This window comes from Camelus ferus, chromosome 25 (assembly GCF_009834535.1).
Source record: "Camelus ferus isolate YT-003-E chromosome 25, BCGSAC_Cfer_1.0, whole genome shotgun sequence".
Taxonomy (NCBI): Eukaryota; Metazoa; Chordata; class Mammalia; order Artiodactyla; family Camelidae; genus Camelus; species Camelus ferus.
The window spans coordinates 29,997,071-30,011,619 of record NC_045720.1 but is presented as its reverse complement, the minus strand read 5'-3'; the positions used below and the strand labels follow the sequence as shown (position 1 = coordinate 30,011,619).

The 14,549-nt window shown below is 34.7% G+C and overlaps 1 protein-coding gene across 2 annotated transcripts in view; it reads right to left on the bottom strand.

Annotated features, from left to right (window-relative positions):
- Window positions 1–230: 230 nt before the first annotated feature.
- The window catches only part of YWHAZ (tyrosine 3-monooxygenase/tryptophan 5-monooxygenase activation protein zeta), a 30,239-nt gene continuing 15,920 nt past the window's right edge, over window positions 231–14,549 (bottom strand). For both annotated transcript variants that reach the window (XM_032468168.1, XM_032468169.1), the window contains 4 exons: window positions 6,581–6,704; window positions 5,676–5,839; window positions 5,501–5,596; window positions 231–2,356 (listed from right to left, as the gene is read on the bottom strand). In XM_032468168.1, coding sequence (XP_032324059.1) covers window positions 2,297–2,356; window positions 5,501–5,596; window positions 5,676–5,839; window positions 6,581–6,704 — 444 coding nt within the window. In that variant the 3' untranslated portion in view covers window positions 231–2,296. The remainder of the gene's footprint in view (window positions 2,357–5,500; window positions 5,597–5,675; window positions 5,840–6,580; window positions 6,705–14,549) is intronic.

The following is a 14,549-nucleotide window of genomic DNA, read 5'->3' as shown; positions in this document are numbered from 1 at the left end:
AGGCACATGAACAGGTAATGTGACAACCTTTAGATTTTATTTATAATTTACTTGAGTAAGATCCATCTCCTCAGTCTAGCTTAATTCTTAGCTATCAAATGATTATTTCATGTCCCTGGCCTGGGGGTCAGGAGAAATCAATAGGAAAAGAGCTGTGAGTTGAGATGCATTATGATGTTGCCCTGTATGCGTAAGAGATCTTTTTCTCCTTGAAAGAAAGACCCCAAGACCTCCATTGCACTTTTATTTGAATGTAATATTTGGGACAAGTGTCCCACAGGGCTGATATTTCCCAATTTAATTTGAAGTCATAATAAAACAAGCAACGAAACAGTATTTGGGATTTCAGTTTCTCACCCTTATCATCAAGACTCACTGCCTCCCATCATCAGTATTTATTGAGCATTTACAGTGTACTAGGCACAATAGAACATACAGAAAACATTGTCCCTGCTCTTGAGGAGCTTACATTCTAAAAGAAAAAAAAAATACACCTCTTTTAAAATGGTATTTTTGTTTGGTGTTTTCTGCAAGGTACTGAGGAAATAGTTTGTAGGGTGAGCTTTGGGTATAACTTAGCCCCATCATTATTTCAAGAAGAGAGAAAGAGGAAGGATTTTAAAGGCAAAGACAATGACAGACCATTCAGGAAAGGTAGGCTTTACAGGGAGATAAACACAATCTCATCAACTCAGGAGAGATCTGCTGCAGTGAGTAGGATGAGGGAAATAGTTTGTGGGATGCAAGCAAAGGAAGCAGGGTATCCTTAAACACTGAGTGGAGCCAGGAAGATCATGCGGCCTTTATTCCAAGTACATGGCCACCAAGTAGGAATGATTGGTGACAAGACAGAAGGCTAAAAAAGGTAATCCTGTGCACCTGACAAATAGAATAAAGGATCACATTGAAGGCAGGCTGTAAGAGTATCAAGAAATTCTTAAAAATAAAAGAGATTTGGAAGCACGAAACTTACAATGTCATGATGGGCCAAGAACATTGTGGCTTCCTAAGTTAGAAAATGCCATATACCAAAATTTTAAATGGAATACATTACTTTTTTTCAATCAATTCTCCCCACTTCTGGAAAAAAAATTTTTTTTTCAGGGGAAGAGGGGAGTATGGGACATAGTTGGGAACAGTAGTAGTTATATTAGTAGTATTTTGTTGTTACGATAGACTTATTTAAAATTGGTAAAAGCCCATTAGCTGCCAAGAGGGAATACGGAATAAATTTCCAAAAATGTACAATTTCCTTTAGAGAAGTTTCAGAACCAAAAGACTAATTTACATGAAAAGCTGTAGAGAAAGTAGTTGAAAAGTCCATTCATAAAACTTTTATTCCACTTACATGAACTTAATACACGTGTTCTTAACAATTATGCTTGGATTGTTCATGAAAATTTCATAAGACATTAAACAAAGCTAGCCATCATCTCAAGTTATTTCCCTGTTTAACTATTTTTACAGCACATGCATGTTAGGCAAGTATCAAAAAAAAAAAAATCACAAAAGCAAAAAAACCTAAAAAAAGTTAAATACATGGGGTTTTTGTTTTACTGCTGTGCTTGATATACACGAAGTAATGGATATCAAGCAATTCATTTTTACTGCATCTTTACTTGTACATTTGTTCTTAGGTTGCCTAAAACATTTAAATACAAATAAAATGAGTGTAGCAAAAATAATGAAAGCAAACAGCAGGTAACTTTACAAATAATGGAATGTGAACCGTTTCTGCCCTTATCCAGAGGAAGTTGGGTCACAATTAAAGGAACACTTATGCAGCTATAGTCAGGTGTGCACACGGAGACCGAGTATTCCACAGATGTTAATATCCGTGGGATATTCATTTCTACTACAGCCTTGTAAGTGCTCCAAACCTTAAAGTACCCACAACTACACTGTGACTGGAACCAATTATCCCTTTTATTCCCCACTGGGACAAACCAATATGTAGGCAGTTTTCTTTGCTTAGACATGGAAGCGGTTTTAACACTGGCCCTCGTGAAGCCACAATGTACCAAAAGTACTATGCCAAACATTTATAACTTGAATAAAAATTCCACATCCCCATATTGGCCACCTCAAGATGAAAACAGATAACTCCCTAAATGTTAACTGGCTCTACTCCCCTAATATTAAACATAAAAACCACATGGGAAATATAGAAATTCAAATAGAAGTAACATAAACCTGTCATAAATCGTAAACAAAAAACTATTTGTGGGACAGCATGGATGACAAATGGTCTACTGTGTAAATCTTAGAATGAGGCAGACAAAAGTTGGAAGGCCGGTTAATTTTCCCCTCCTTCTCCTGCTTCAGCTTCGTCTCCTTGAGTATCCGATGTCCACAACTAGTGGGAAAAAAAAAAAAAGTAAAAAGATATTTTAGTATATTTCAGTTTGAAAAAAATCTTTATATTCCAAGGTACCAGAATGTAAGCACAGTTTCTGTTGAAAGGCTTTCTTTAAAAAAAAGCATCACTGAAGACAGTTTCAAGATATAAACCTCAATATAATACATTTATTTTCTCCGTAATCACTCTGTAAGCACAGTAAGTACATAGCAGAGTTGTCTTCAAATAAGTCAGATATAAGAAATTCTTGGTTATTCATAGAAGGTAAAGAAAAAAATAGAAGAAATCATAGAAATGCAAAATACTAATTATCAACAGTGATTATAATTATCAGATGGCCCCATTGAGAGACAGATGCGTAAGTTTAGTGCAACTAAATCAGAATCATCAAATTCAGTCCATGCTCAAGAAGCTCAGGCTGACTACTTTCTCCTGGTAGATCCTAGGCTCACTCCAAAGGGAATCGCACACACTATGGAATTCAAGAGCCAGGATCAAGTTTGAACTAAGATACAAATTTAGCTTTTCTAACATTTTTAAGTTTAAAAAAAATTCCTTTGTGAATTTGTATGATTGAAAATAAGTAGCTAAGCAGTTTGGTAAGAACGAAATCTTCTAAGATATAAAGACTGAATTGTCCCAAAGTGGTAAGACTATGGAGTCTTAATTTTTAGATTAATGTTATAGTTTTTCCACAGCTTAAAATGATGATATCAAAATTATCACAGCTGCTTCAAATATTAAATCTTATCATTCTATAATAATTTTTAGAGATAATTATAAAAGGATTGACTCAAGATGACCTTAACTTTTATATTGTTTATACAATGGAAAATGAAGGGGAGGAAACTCAGTTAATAAAATTTTCCTATCCCCACAATCACCCATTAGTTTTATTTATATATTAACGAAATATATCTCTAGCCTGGGAAGACTCCTTTGAAGATCATACAGTTAGCCGAATGACCTCTAGAAGTCTATGTGTTCCTTTTAAATAGGGGGTCTTGCAAGACAAGATGAAATTATCTTCCATCATCTCTTTCCAGTTCTAACTTTCAAGGATTCTTGAATTTTCTATATGAACATGAAAAATTTGATGAAAGATTATTTCTCTTCCTAGGGTTATGCACTGACAATATTGGTCAATTGGATCTAGACTCGAATACTAGATAGTTTAGACAAAAATCTCTCTACTTGACAGATAAATGATACACTCAAACTATAATGGTAACAGGTGATACGACCAAGGTTCCGAGAAGACACACAGTAAATAGTGACAGAATCAGAATCTGAACCTTGGTGGTGTTCTTACTCAGCTGCTGAAGTGAGTAGTGTATGTAGTAGCAGATGTAGTAGCCACTCAGCTCTTCATGCTATACTGATACCAAAATTCAGCTGGAAGTATGTATTTCAGATCGTGCCTTCTCAAAAAGTGCTGATGACATATCTCAGCAGTGACTAGGCTTCAAGTTCTACCTTTTAGAATAATTATCTCATCATTTCAAACCAGAAAAATATGAAAATTTCTGAAAATTAAAATTAGCTAACAAACTAAATTGCTTCTTTCATTTGATATACATACAATGATTCATTCTAAGAAACTATACGTTACCTTGGCCTCTTGAGTAAAATAAAAATCTCACAAGTTTGTAGGTAGCCTCCAATTACACTTTCTAAAATAATTTTCAGTGTTTAATAAACGAGTACACAGTACTGTTCAAAAAACTGCTGGGACTATTCAACACCAGAATTATAACTGATTCAGAAAATTGGCAGTGGACTGGATACAGTGGGACAAAGTGAAATGTATAAAATAATGCTGTACAGTCCCCAAGAGAAACGGCCCTAAAGCTAACAAAAACACGCAGCACTGGACTATCATCTTCATTCCTAGCTCTTTACCTGGCACATGTTTGATATTTGATACTCTTTTCACTTAAGCCTCAAAATTTCAGATTTAGTATTTACCTGAAGCAGAGGAATGTGAAAACCTATGGGATCAAAGGAAACATCAACCAACTAATACATAGACATGATTTGGATCCCAATGCAAATAAAAAACTTGGAAAAAAAAAGCAATACAAAAAAGACAACTGGAATATGAACACTAGAAATTTAACATTACCTATTAACAGTATATTATTTTGGTGTGGTAACGGCATTGTAGTTCTTTTTTTTCAGTGTGAAGTATACCAGGGACAATCATGACCTGCCATAGTAAGTAATTTTTTTTTTTACTAAGAGACCAGGCAAAACAGATGTCCACTTGGACTCTGTAGAGTGCCTTGAAATTTTGTAACTAAGGTTATTAAATACCCTACCATAGCTATATAAATACAGAGGCAACTTTATGGTCACCATTTTTAATGGAATTTAAATATGAAGAGAATTTCAGTATACTTTGATACTAGAAGCTAAACTCTCCTGTGACTAAAAAAACCAGAATCACCTACATTGAAATGAAAAATTAAGTGGCTCATATGACTGAAAGTCCAAAACGTTCAAATTATGAAATTATTTTAAAAACCAAAATTTTAACAATGGGCATATATTAGTAGAAAGGGCAAATTTTCAGTCCTTGGTCTAATATTTGTTTCTGTAAGGGTGTTTTTCTTCATGGTTTTAACAGCAGACAGGATCTTACATTTAATTTAAAAAGCCTAGAAATGCTCCTGTAGTAATCTATCAAACAACATCCAGGCATACCTCGGAGATGTTGAGAGCTCAGTTCCAGATCATCACAATAAAGCAAGTATCAAAAGAAAGTGAGTCACACAAATGTTTACACCACACTGTAGTCTATTAAGTATGGAATAGCAGCATGTCTTTTAAAAACAATGTACATACCTTACTAAAAAATTTATTACTAAAAAATGCTGACCATCAACTTGAGTCTTTAGCAAGTTGTGATCTTTTTGCTGGTGGAGGGTTTGAAATACTGTGAGAATTACCAAAATGCGACAGAGACACGAAGTGAGCAAATGCTTTTAAGAAAACAGTACCCACAGACTTGCTCAACACAGGGTTGCAACAAACCTTCAATTTGTAAAAATCACAGTATCTGTGAAGTGCAATAAAATAGAGGTATGCTTGTAATCTCTTCAACCACATTGACCACTCATGATGCTGTTATGTACTTACTGTCAAGTTGTCTCTCAGTAACTGCATTATTAGTGTGCTGTCTTTGTATGACTCTTCACTTAATGTATCAAGTTCAGCAATGGCTTCATCAAATGCCTATGATACAAAAATACATTTCAGTGCTCAAATAATAATGATTACTTAATTTCCACAGAATAGGAAAAAAAAAACATACCGTCTTTGCAAGAGAGCAGGCTTTCTCTGGGGAGTTCAGAATCTCATAATAGAACACAGAGAAGTTAAGGGCCAGACCCAATCTGATAGGATGTGTTGGTTGCATTTCCTTTTTGCTGATTTCAAAAGCTTCTTGGTATGCTTGCTGTGACTGATCCACAATCCCTAGATAACAAAATGTACCAAAATGTACTGATAAAAGTTTGCATTTCACCTTCATCTCTCAAACCAAATCTTTACTACCCAACGATATCCTCTGAAATATTAAGCAAACTTAACTGAATAGGCTCTTAAATTTTAACAAATAAGCTTCTCCTGGAATATTATGCTAGCCATTGATCAATGTCAAGACAAAAAGAACTCTGTAATCACCTCAGTGATTTTTTTAATAATTAGTTTGTACTATTTCACAGTTATACTGTAATCACTCTCTCTTAAAGTTGTGAGGAAACATTCCTAAACATAAAATTGGCTTATCAGCAAGCATTCATTTTAGAATACCAATTATCATGCAGTAGACATATATATATCTGACTCTCGAACAACACAGGGTTTAGGGGTGCTGACTCTACATGCAAAAATTTGGATATCATTTTAACGTCAGCCCTTTATATCCACAGTCACCCAAGCTCGGATCACGCAGTACTATAGTATTTACAGGAAAAAATCTGCGTGTAAATCGACCTGCGCAGCTGAAACCTGTGTTACTCAAGGATCAACTGTTAAGTCTCAGGACTTGAAAAAAAAAAAAAAAGGAAAGAAAAGTAGAAAAAAGTCCATTACTGCTTTTCATTAAGTGCTCTAGGCAATTAAGAAAAACAACAAAACAGCTGTCTACACAAAAAGAAACTACTTTCCTTCTGTGTTATTTTATAAACGTCCAGCCAACAGGAGGATGCAGCGTACCTTTCTTGTCATCCCCGGCGGCAACCTCAGCCAAGTAGCGGTAGTAGTCTCCTTTCATTTTCAAATAGAAGACTTTGCTCTCTGCTTGTGAAGCATTAGGGATTAAGAACTTTTCCAAAAGAGACTTGGGAAGAAAAGAAAGAGAGTCATAAGAAGACTAAAATATTTACAAAACTGAAAGAATCTGCATTTCCTAAGAGCGTATTACAGCCTAGGTTATAAAACTTTAATACCCAGTCACTACCAATAATACAACCTTTGAATGTAGTAGCCTCAAAAATTTGTGGTTTAAAAGTAGAATGCTTTGGACAGCAACACTTAAAATTTGAAATTCGTGTTCAGCTTATTACCTAAGGATGATATACCTGATTACTGGCCTCTCCCCTCACTGTGCTATCAATTTACATGCCAATGAAGACTGCACGTTAACAAATATAAAAGCATGATAGCTCATAATATTTCATAATTATGTTATTATATTATTTAACCAGTTGGCAAACTTTTCATTTTCAAGGTAGTCAAAACATTAGAATGGAAAATACATAAGAGATTAACCTTTTGGGATTCTAGAGGAATATATGATTTAAGCAGAAACCAACAATATAACAGACATTACCAGAGGCCATGACAGAGGAAGCAGAACAAAATTAACTTCACTTATAAGAATACAAGTAATACCTCAGAACAGGTAAAAAGCTTTTCAAAGTAAAAGTTTTATTTTTCCTAATTAAATTAAGACACTGGTAGGATTATGAGAATTACAGATCTGAAGAGTAAACCCTTAGTTTCATTAAAGTGACTTTCAGCTAGTAAGATACATGTTTATGGATTAACTCAGACAATAGGTAAAACTTCATCCTACATAATTCTGTTCAAAATTGTAACAATCTAATTAAATCCTAACACGCTAATATATTTTATAATTGATATAAAGTAAAACATGGTATCACTGTATTAGGAAGATAAGGCACAATAAACTAGTTATTTTATTTTAAAAGGAAGAAAGATAGTATTTCAGTAGAATTAGGCAAAATAAAAACAAAACAAAACAAAAACTCCATTTCTTCTTACTGAATATACTTTAGGAATCAAGGTGAAGTTATTTTTCAACTGGACTTGCCCGAAACAAATCTCAATTTGTACAAGGAAAAGGGGCATCTAATTCTTGGTCTCTATTCCCCTGGCACTCACCCAGTAGTTTAGACTATATAGCACCTACTTATACGTCAAACTGTTTGAAGAATGTTTTTAAATAATAACTCGAATTTTGTATGTTTACACCATTATTATGTTCCAAATGGTGGATGGGTGGGTAAGCTTTAAGCCAGCTTCTCCTCTTTCTACAACTTAAACTACAGAAACCCAGAAGAAGTGGGCAGTGCCAAGCTGGCAGTAGGAACAGGCTGCAATGCACTACAGGAAAGGTTAGAGGTGAGAGAAGTCAACATGAAATAATGTTTCCTGTGATTATTAAGTGATGAAACCACTGGCCTGAAATCAAAAGAGCACTTTGGGATAACAAAATTCTTATTATACCACACCCAGACTCTCCTATTCAAAGATCTCTAAGCTGTAAAAATGCTGTCATTCATTCATTCACATTTTGAGGCAGCTTCTACCTGGAATCTCAACCAAACTAGAAGTGAAGGGACCCTCTGGGACTGGAAGACCACCCGCTGTCTCTGAAGCGGGAACGCCTACAACCTAAAACTTGTCAAAATCCAAACTTCCTGCCATTCTGTCCTTTAAACACCATCATTCTCTTTGAGGCATGAACACTGTGAATATTATGGCTGCTCTTTGGGGATCTGTGTCAAATAGCAAGAAGATAATTCCATTTAACATATAGCAAGGGCATTTTTTTTTTTCACTTAAGAAACAAATGACCAGGTCTTTTCAGGTTTTGTATTTTAATACAAAACGCATCATTTACTCAACTATGGGAGATGGTACAGCATAATGGCTTTGGAGTCAGGCAAGGTTTAAAATGTAGCACTCCACACTTTGAAGAATAAATTCCGCTTCTGATTGGCTAGGCTAAAAATTAGACTATGAAGACTAAAGAAAAAGTGTGTTGTGATTAACCAGAATTCACAAATAACTTCAATTAAATAAAATTAAATAATGGGTAAGATATAAATTTAAAAGAAGATCCCATATACAATTCAATTGTGAACTGCTCTCTGGCTCAGTTATGTGTATTTAAGATTATACCAAGAAAAATTTCAAATAAAAGAAGTGACATGAACTAAAAGCTTAACCATGAAATTAATTATCTACCTAGGCATTTCTGTTTCATATTTTACTGCTTCAATGTATTTTTTACATTCACTTAGTCTCCAATACTTAAATGCCACTGTGCTAGGCACTGAGAATATGATAGTGAGCAAGACAGTCTCCAAGTCTGAGAATAAACTGTCTAGCAGGGAAGACAACTGAAACTAAGAATACTGCCTCATTATATTCTTCACTTTTCAATGATTTAGTTATCTAGCCCACTATATATATGTGAAGATGAAGGCCACAAATGCGCAGTTAAAGGTGAATCACTTAAGATATAAAACTTTATACATTTAAAAACTTGTAGAAGTTATTTAGGCAAAGTGTCAATAAACGCTATGAGAATTTGTAATCCACCTGAGTAATAACTCCTGCATTTCTGAAAAAAAAAATTACACTGGGGTACTCACACAGAGAATTTTTAAATTAGCAATGAAGCATCTCTTCCCCTACAGTGAACACTGAATTTAGCTATAGTGTCTGATTAAAACAACAACAAAAACTATTTTAAAGCTATTAACCAGAACCTACAAGTAACAGGAAGGCGAGATAACAGTAGGTAGTCTGCTTACTGGCCTAATGATAGACCAAAAGGACCAAGTATCAACAGTAGTGAATGTTTCTGGTAAAATAATGACTATAAAAAGTTGAAAAAGCAAACTCATCACACTATACTCATTATATATGTACAGTCCTTTGTATGTCAATTATACTTCAATAAAGCTATTAAAAATAAAAAGTTGAGAAAGGGATAAATGACATACTGTTAAAATCCTCTGATGACATAAAGGTAAGAACCATTAAGATTTAAGTAACAAAAAGTAAGAAAGACTGGATTAAAGATTAAATATGGTTCTGAACTCATCTACAAAACAGAAATAGACTCGCAGACATAATAAACAATCCTATGGTTACCAGGAGAAAGGGGATGGGGAAGGGATAAATTTGTGAGTTTGAGATTTGGAAATGTCAGCCACTATATACAAAAATAGATTTTAAAACCCCAAATTTCTTCCGTACAGCACAGGGAGCTATATTCAATATTCAATGTCTTGTAATAACCTTTAATGAAAAAGAATATGAAACAAATATGTGTATATGCGTGACTGGGACATTGTGCTGTATATCATAAATTGCCACACTGTAACTGACTATACTTCAATTAAAAAAAATGAAATAATTAAAAAAAAAAAGATTAAATGTGGTTCAAAAGCTAACTATCAAACTGTGGTAGACTGTGTCTCCAAAGATGGCCTCCACCAATTCCTCACCACCCGTGTTCAGGTAGGCATTCATTCCTCCTGTCAAGAGGTGGAATTTATTTCTCTTCCCAAATCTGGGCTAACTAATCATTAGAATGCGGTGCAAGTGACTGTTGCTTAAGAAGCCTAATGCTTTAGAGGACAGCAGCTTCCTGTTTTGCTCTCTTGGAGCCCTAAGCCACCATCTGAGAAATCAAATTCTCCTGCTGGAGAGAAAGCCCCAGTCATGGGACATGTTCAGTGAAGTCACTTGGGTACTTCAGCACCAGCTGAATGCAGCAATGAGCGACCCCAGCCAACACTATGAGAAAAACGGCCCCAAAGAATCTAGGCAAACCACAGAGTCACAGAAAAGAATAAATCACTGTTTTAGTTTTGACTGGTTTCTTATACAGCAACAGACATCTGAGAAAAAGAATCAAAACATCATTTCAATAATAAACATGACACTTTAATTAAGCACTTTATATGATTAATTAGATCCTTCCATAACCTTACCTATGAGGTACAAATTACAATTATCCCCATCTTATAAAAGATAATGGGGCCCAGCAATGTAATGTAATGTGCTCAAAACCACAGCTAAGTTGTGAAGGTACAACTTCAACTAAGCAATCTGACCTGTACTAAAACATAATGCTGTGGTTTCTCTGCCTCATTAGGGTGATATGCCTACTGAAAAGGAGAGTGTGATGCCAAGATATCAATTAAAATCAAAATTCAGGATAATGATTCTACATTATCTACATATCTACAGTATAGTTTCTTTAAAAATGTTATCAAGACAGGCTCAGACAAACTGGAGTATCCAGAAAAGGAAGCAAAAATGTTGAGCAAACTGGAAATTTCATGAAAACTGAAAGAATATGACATGAACGGCTCCAGAAGACAAGACTAGTTAAATTTAGGCAGAGGCAGATTTCTGCTCAGTATGAGAAAACTTATGAGTGGTCCAAATTTGGAATAGGCCACCTAGTCAGATAGCAAGCTCTACTCTTTTCAGAGACTTTAAGGAGAAATGAGAAACTCACTTGGGTATTTTGTAGAGGATATTCATAAATTAGATGTAGTCTCATTCAACTCTTAAGATGTGGAAGATACAGAGTTCACTGAATTAAGTTAATTGTAACACTACCGAGGTGATTAAATATGTTAACTTATCAATTTGACCAAAAAGAAATAAAAGTTCAATTTTCTAGATTTGGAAGCCAGAGAAAAGAGGCAAATGTAGGGAGAGGGCCATGATGGAAATAAAAACAAAGGGGGTGAGAGTGAAGGTAGTAGCAGCACTTACCAGAAAGCAGCAGTGACAAGAAAAATGGAGAATAAAAACAGGAGGTAAGAACTAATAGCTATTTTCAAAAAGTACAAAAACTTCAGAGAATACCTTGCTAAGTATATACACAACCTGCTAGATTTCATTCAACTACGGTAGCACAATGAAAGTGATGAAAATTCTGGGACACTGTAAGAATCTGAGTTTAAAAGGAGAGACATAGCATTACATAAGGGAAGAACAAATGAGTCACAACCTCTACTTATAAAATGAAGGTTAGGCTGACCACTGATGTACCTTCTACTTGGAAAATTCTCCGTATGACATAGTACATTCACTCTAAATGTAATTTATAACAGAAAAGGATTTTCAGGTCTAACACAAAACTGAGGAACATCTTACATCCAGGCACTGAACTGGGGCTACAGTGTTTATACTTATGAATCTTGAATCTATACTTATGAATTTGATTTAGAGATTCACAGTATTTCCTCAAGCAATTAAAATATCTGGTTTTGATGACAGCCATTGTTTTTTTAAAGATAATCGTGGCCATTTAAAAAATAAATAAAATTAATTTGAATTAGAGTTAATGCATATTCTGACTTTATACAGAAGTCATCCTAATAACCTTTAAGTGGGACTGGAAGCATGAAGCCCACATGCAAAATGTCTCCATAAATGGTTCATAATACAGAGCTAAATACATGATAGTTCTGGGGAGGGTGTTGAACTTTAATTCAATCAATGGATAAAATAAGTGGAGCTTAAGATTTTAGAGATAAAATATTTTTCTTCCTCTACAGCACCATGGTACAACAATTAACCTCTCAGGCGGTAAAAACACTTAAGACATATGAGATCAAGTAATGATTTTTCCCTTGAGCCAGTCAGTTTACCCAGGGCAGAATATATTAACAATAGTTTCCAACACATGCCTTGATCCAAAGATGGTCTACATAAGTAACATCAATGCTTTGACTTTGGAATGTATTAAAACTGAGGAACCACATAAACTGACAGGTCATCTAGTTCTGACTGCCCTTCTTGAGGTAGGCTCAACCTGTCCCCACTAATAGGAAAGAAACATTCAATCCCACCTGTGGTCAAATATTTCTAATGAAAGGTTTATAAACTGAAAACCCATCTCTATTCTAGTAAAATACCTCTCTCCTTGCCCTTTAGTATGCCTATAGCTTGACATTAAGAGGAAGAGTAAAACATCAAATCTGTAGGAATAATCAAGCCTAGAAACTACCTAAAACATCAAAACTGCTGCCTGAGCTGCTGGCAAGGCCCTGATAGCTGGGCATTCAAGCATTTCTTGGAGCAACAGATTGGTGTAACAGAAATAGTACACACTAAAATCAAGCAGAACTTAAATCCCACTGTCATTATTAATTTCGAGATCTCAGGCAAGTTAATCTCCCAGAGCCTTAATTTTCTCACCTATAAAAGGATTAAATAAAATTTAATTTTATAAAATGATTTATTTTTTAATAGAAAAATATATTTCAATCACAGCTTCTGACATAGTAGGCACTCTATTCAGTTAGATGTAAACATAAGATACAGGGATCCTGACATTCAAAAACCTGCTTTAGTGTACTTGTACTCTCAATTTTAGTTCTTTACTTTGGGTTCAGTAATTAAAATTTTGAGTATTTAGTAAGACTGGTGAAATAATGAGCAAAAACCCTTTTATTTGAAAACAGGATTAAGTCATACCAAAATACAAAAGGTAAAGGGAAAATGTTATAAATATATATATATATATATTCCCCCCCCCCCAGCAGATTTGTAAAGGGAACAAACTGGAAAACACTGCCTACTGCCTAAGGTCAAATCCCAGTTCACTGCTTACTAGCTGTGCTCACTTTGCCAAAGTTCTGAAACCTCTCAGGGCCTCAGGTTTCTCACCTGTAAAAGAGAGTTATTAGCAACTAGAAAGAATGCACGAGGTTATTGTGAGGATTAAACGAGTCAATCTATTGAAAGCACCTAGAACAGTAGAAGTATTATCCTCTTAGAGGGTGAAACAGTATAATACGAATCATAGTCCCTAACCGACTATTTCTTTCATTCCAGCACTGGTTAAACTAATCAAGTATACTACCTTAGAAAGTATTTGCACTGTAGTAACTGTAAAATGACATCTTAACCAATCAACCCACCATCTTCCCCAAAACTCATCTTAGTTCTGGACTCTCCTTCATGTGAATAAATTTCCTTTTGTTTAAAAAATGCTAACTTATTCCTCCAAACTGTAGTACTTTTATTTCTCTCTAAACATGTATACGTTCTAGGAAAACAAAAAATAATAACAAATGTTCCATCTGTATAGCTTAAAATTTTTTGGTCTTAAGACCACTTTATACTCATACAAATTTTTTTTGAAAGCTGTCAAGATGACAGTAGTGGACACAAGTTTTCCAAAATTATCTTTTTGCTTCAAAGCTTAAACTTTACCATGGTCACAATACCATTTGTTTTTCTTAAAATGACAGGCTCACCTCAATCATTTTCAGTAGATGTTTGCCAAATAACCAAGTATGAATAATCACAGCTTGCCTGTTGGCTATGCTTTGAAGAGTGTTCCATGAAAGGGAAAAAAAAAAAAATTATTGTATTTCCCACTGTTTCTCACAGAATTTAGAAAGATGTCTACATAAGAGCTATTAATAAAATAATTTTACAGCTTCTTCAAAGACATTAAAGTAAAGCCACTCTTTTTTTTTTTTTTAAAGAACATTGTCCATGGTGGTGAAGACTATAACAATTACTAGTACAGTATGGTGCTACTGACTTTATTAGTGTTAAGGAATCAGCAGTCTTACCTACCACTGCTTTTCCATCAATGCGAATGTCCAAAGTGGAAAAAGCCAATCACAACTTGAGTATCAAGAAAATAGATGCAACCTCATGGGACCCCCCAACAGGGCCCCCAGGGGGTCCACAGATCACTTTTAAGAACTGTTGGTTGATTTAAAGGAATCTGAGCTAATAAATGCCGTCCATCTTTCAATATCCAGTTCTAATGCCATGTTCTCCCTAAAGCTAATTCTCAAAAATACTGTTTAGCCTCCATTTTCTATACCTCTAGCGTCTGGTGAAGAGCTTTTAACTGAAAGAGAAACGAAAGGAAATATCT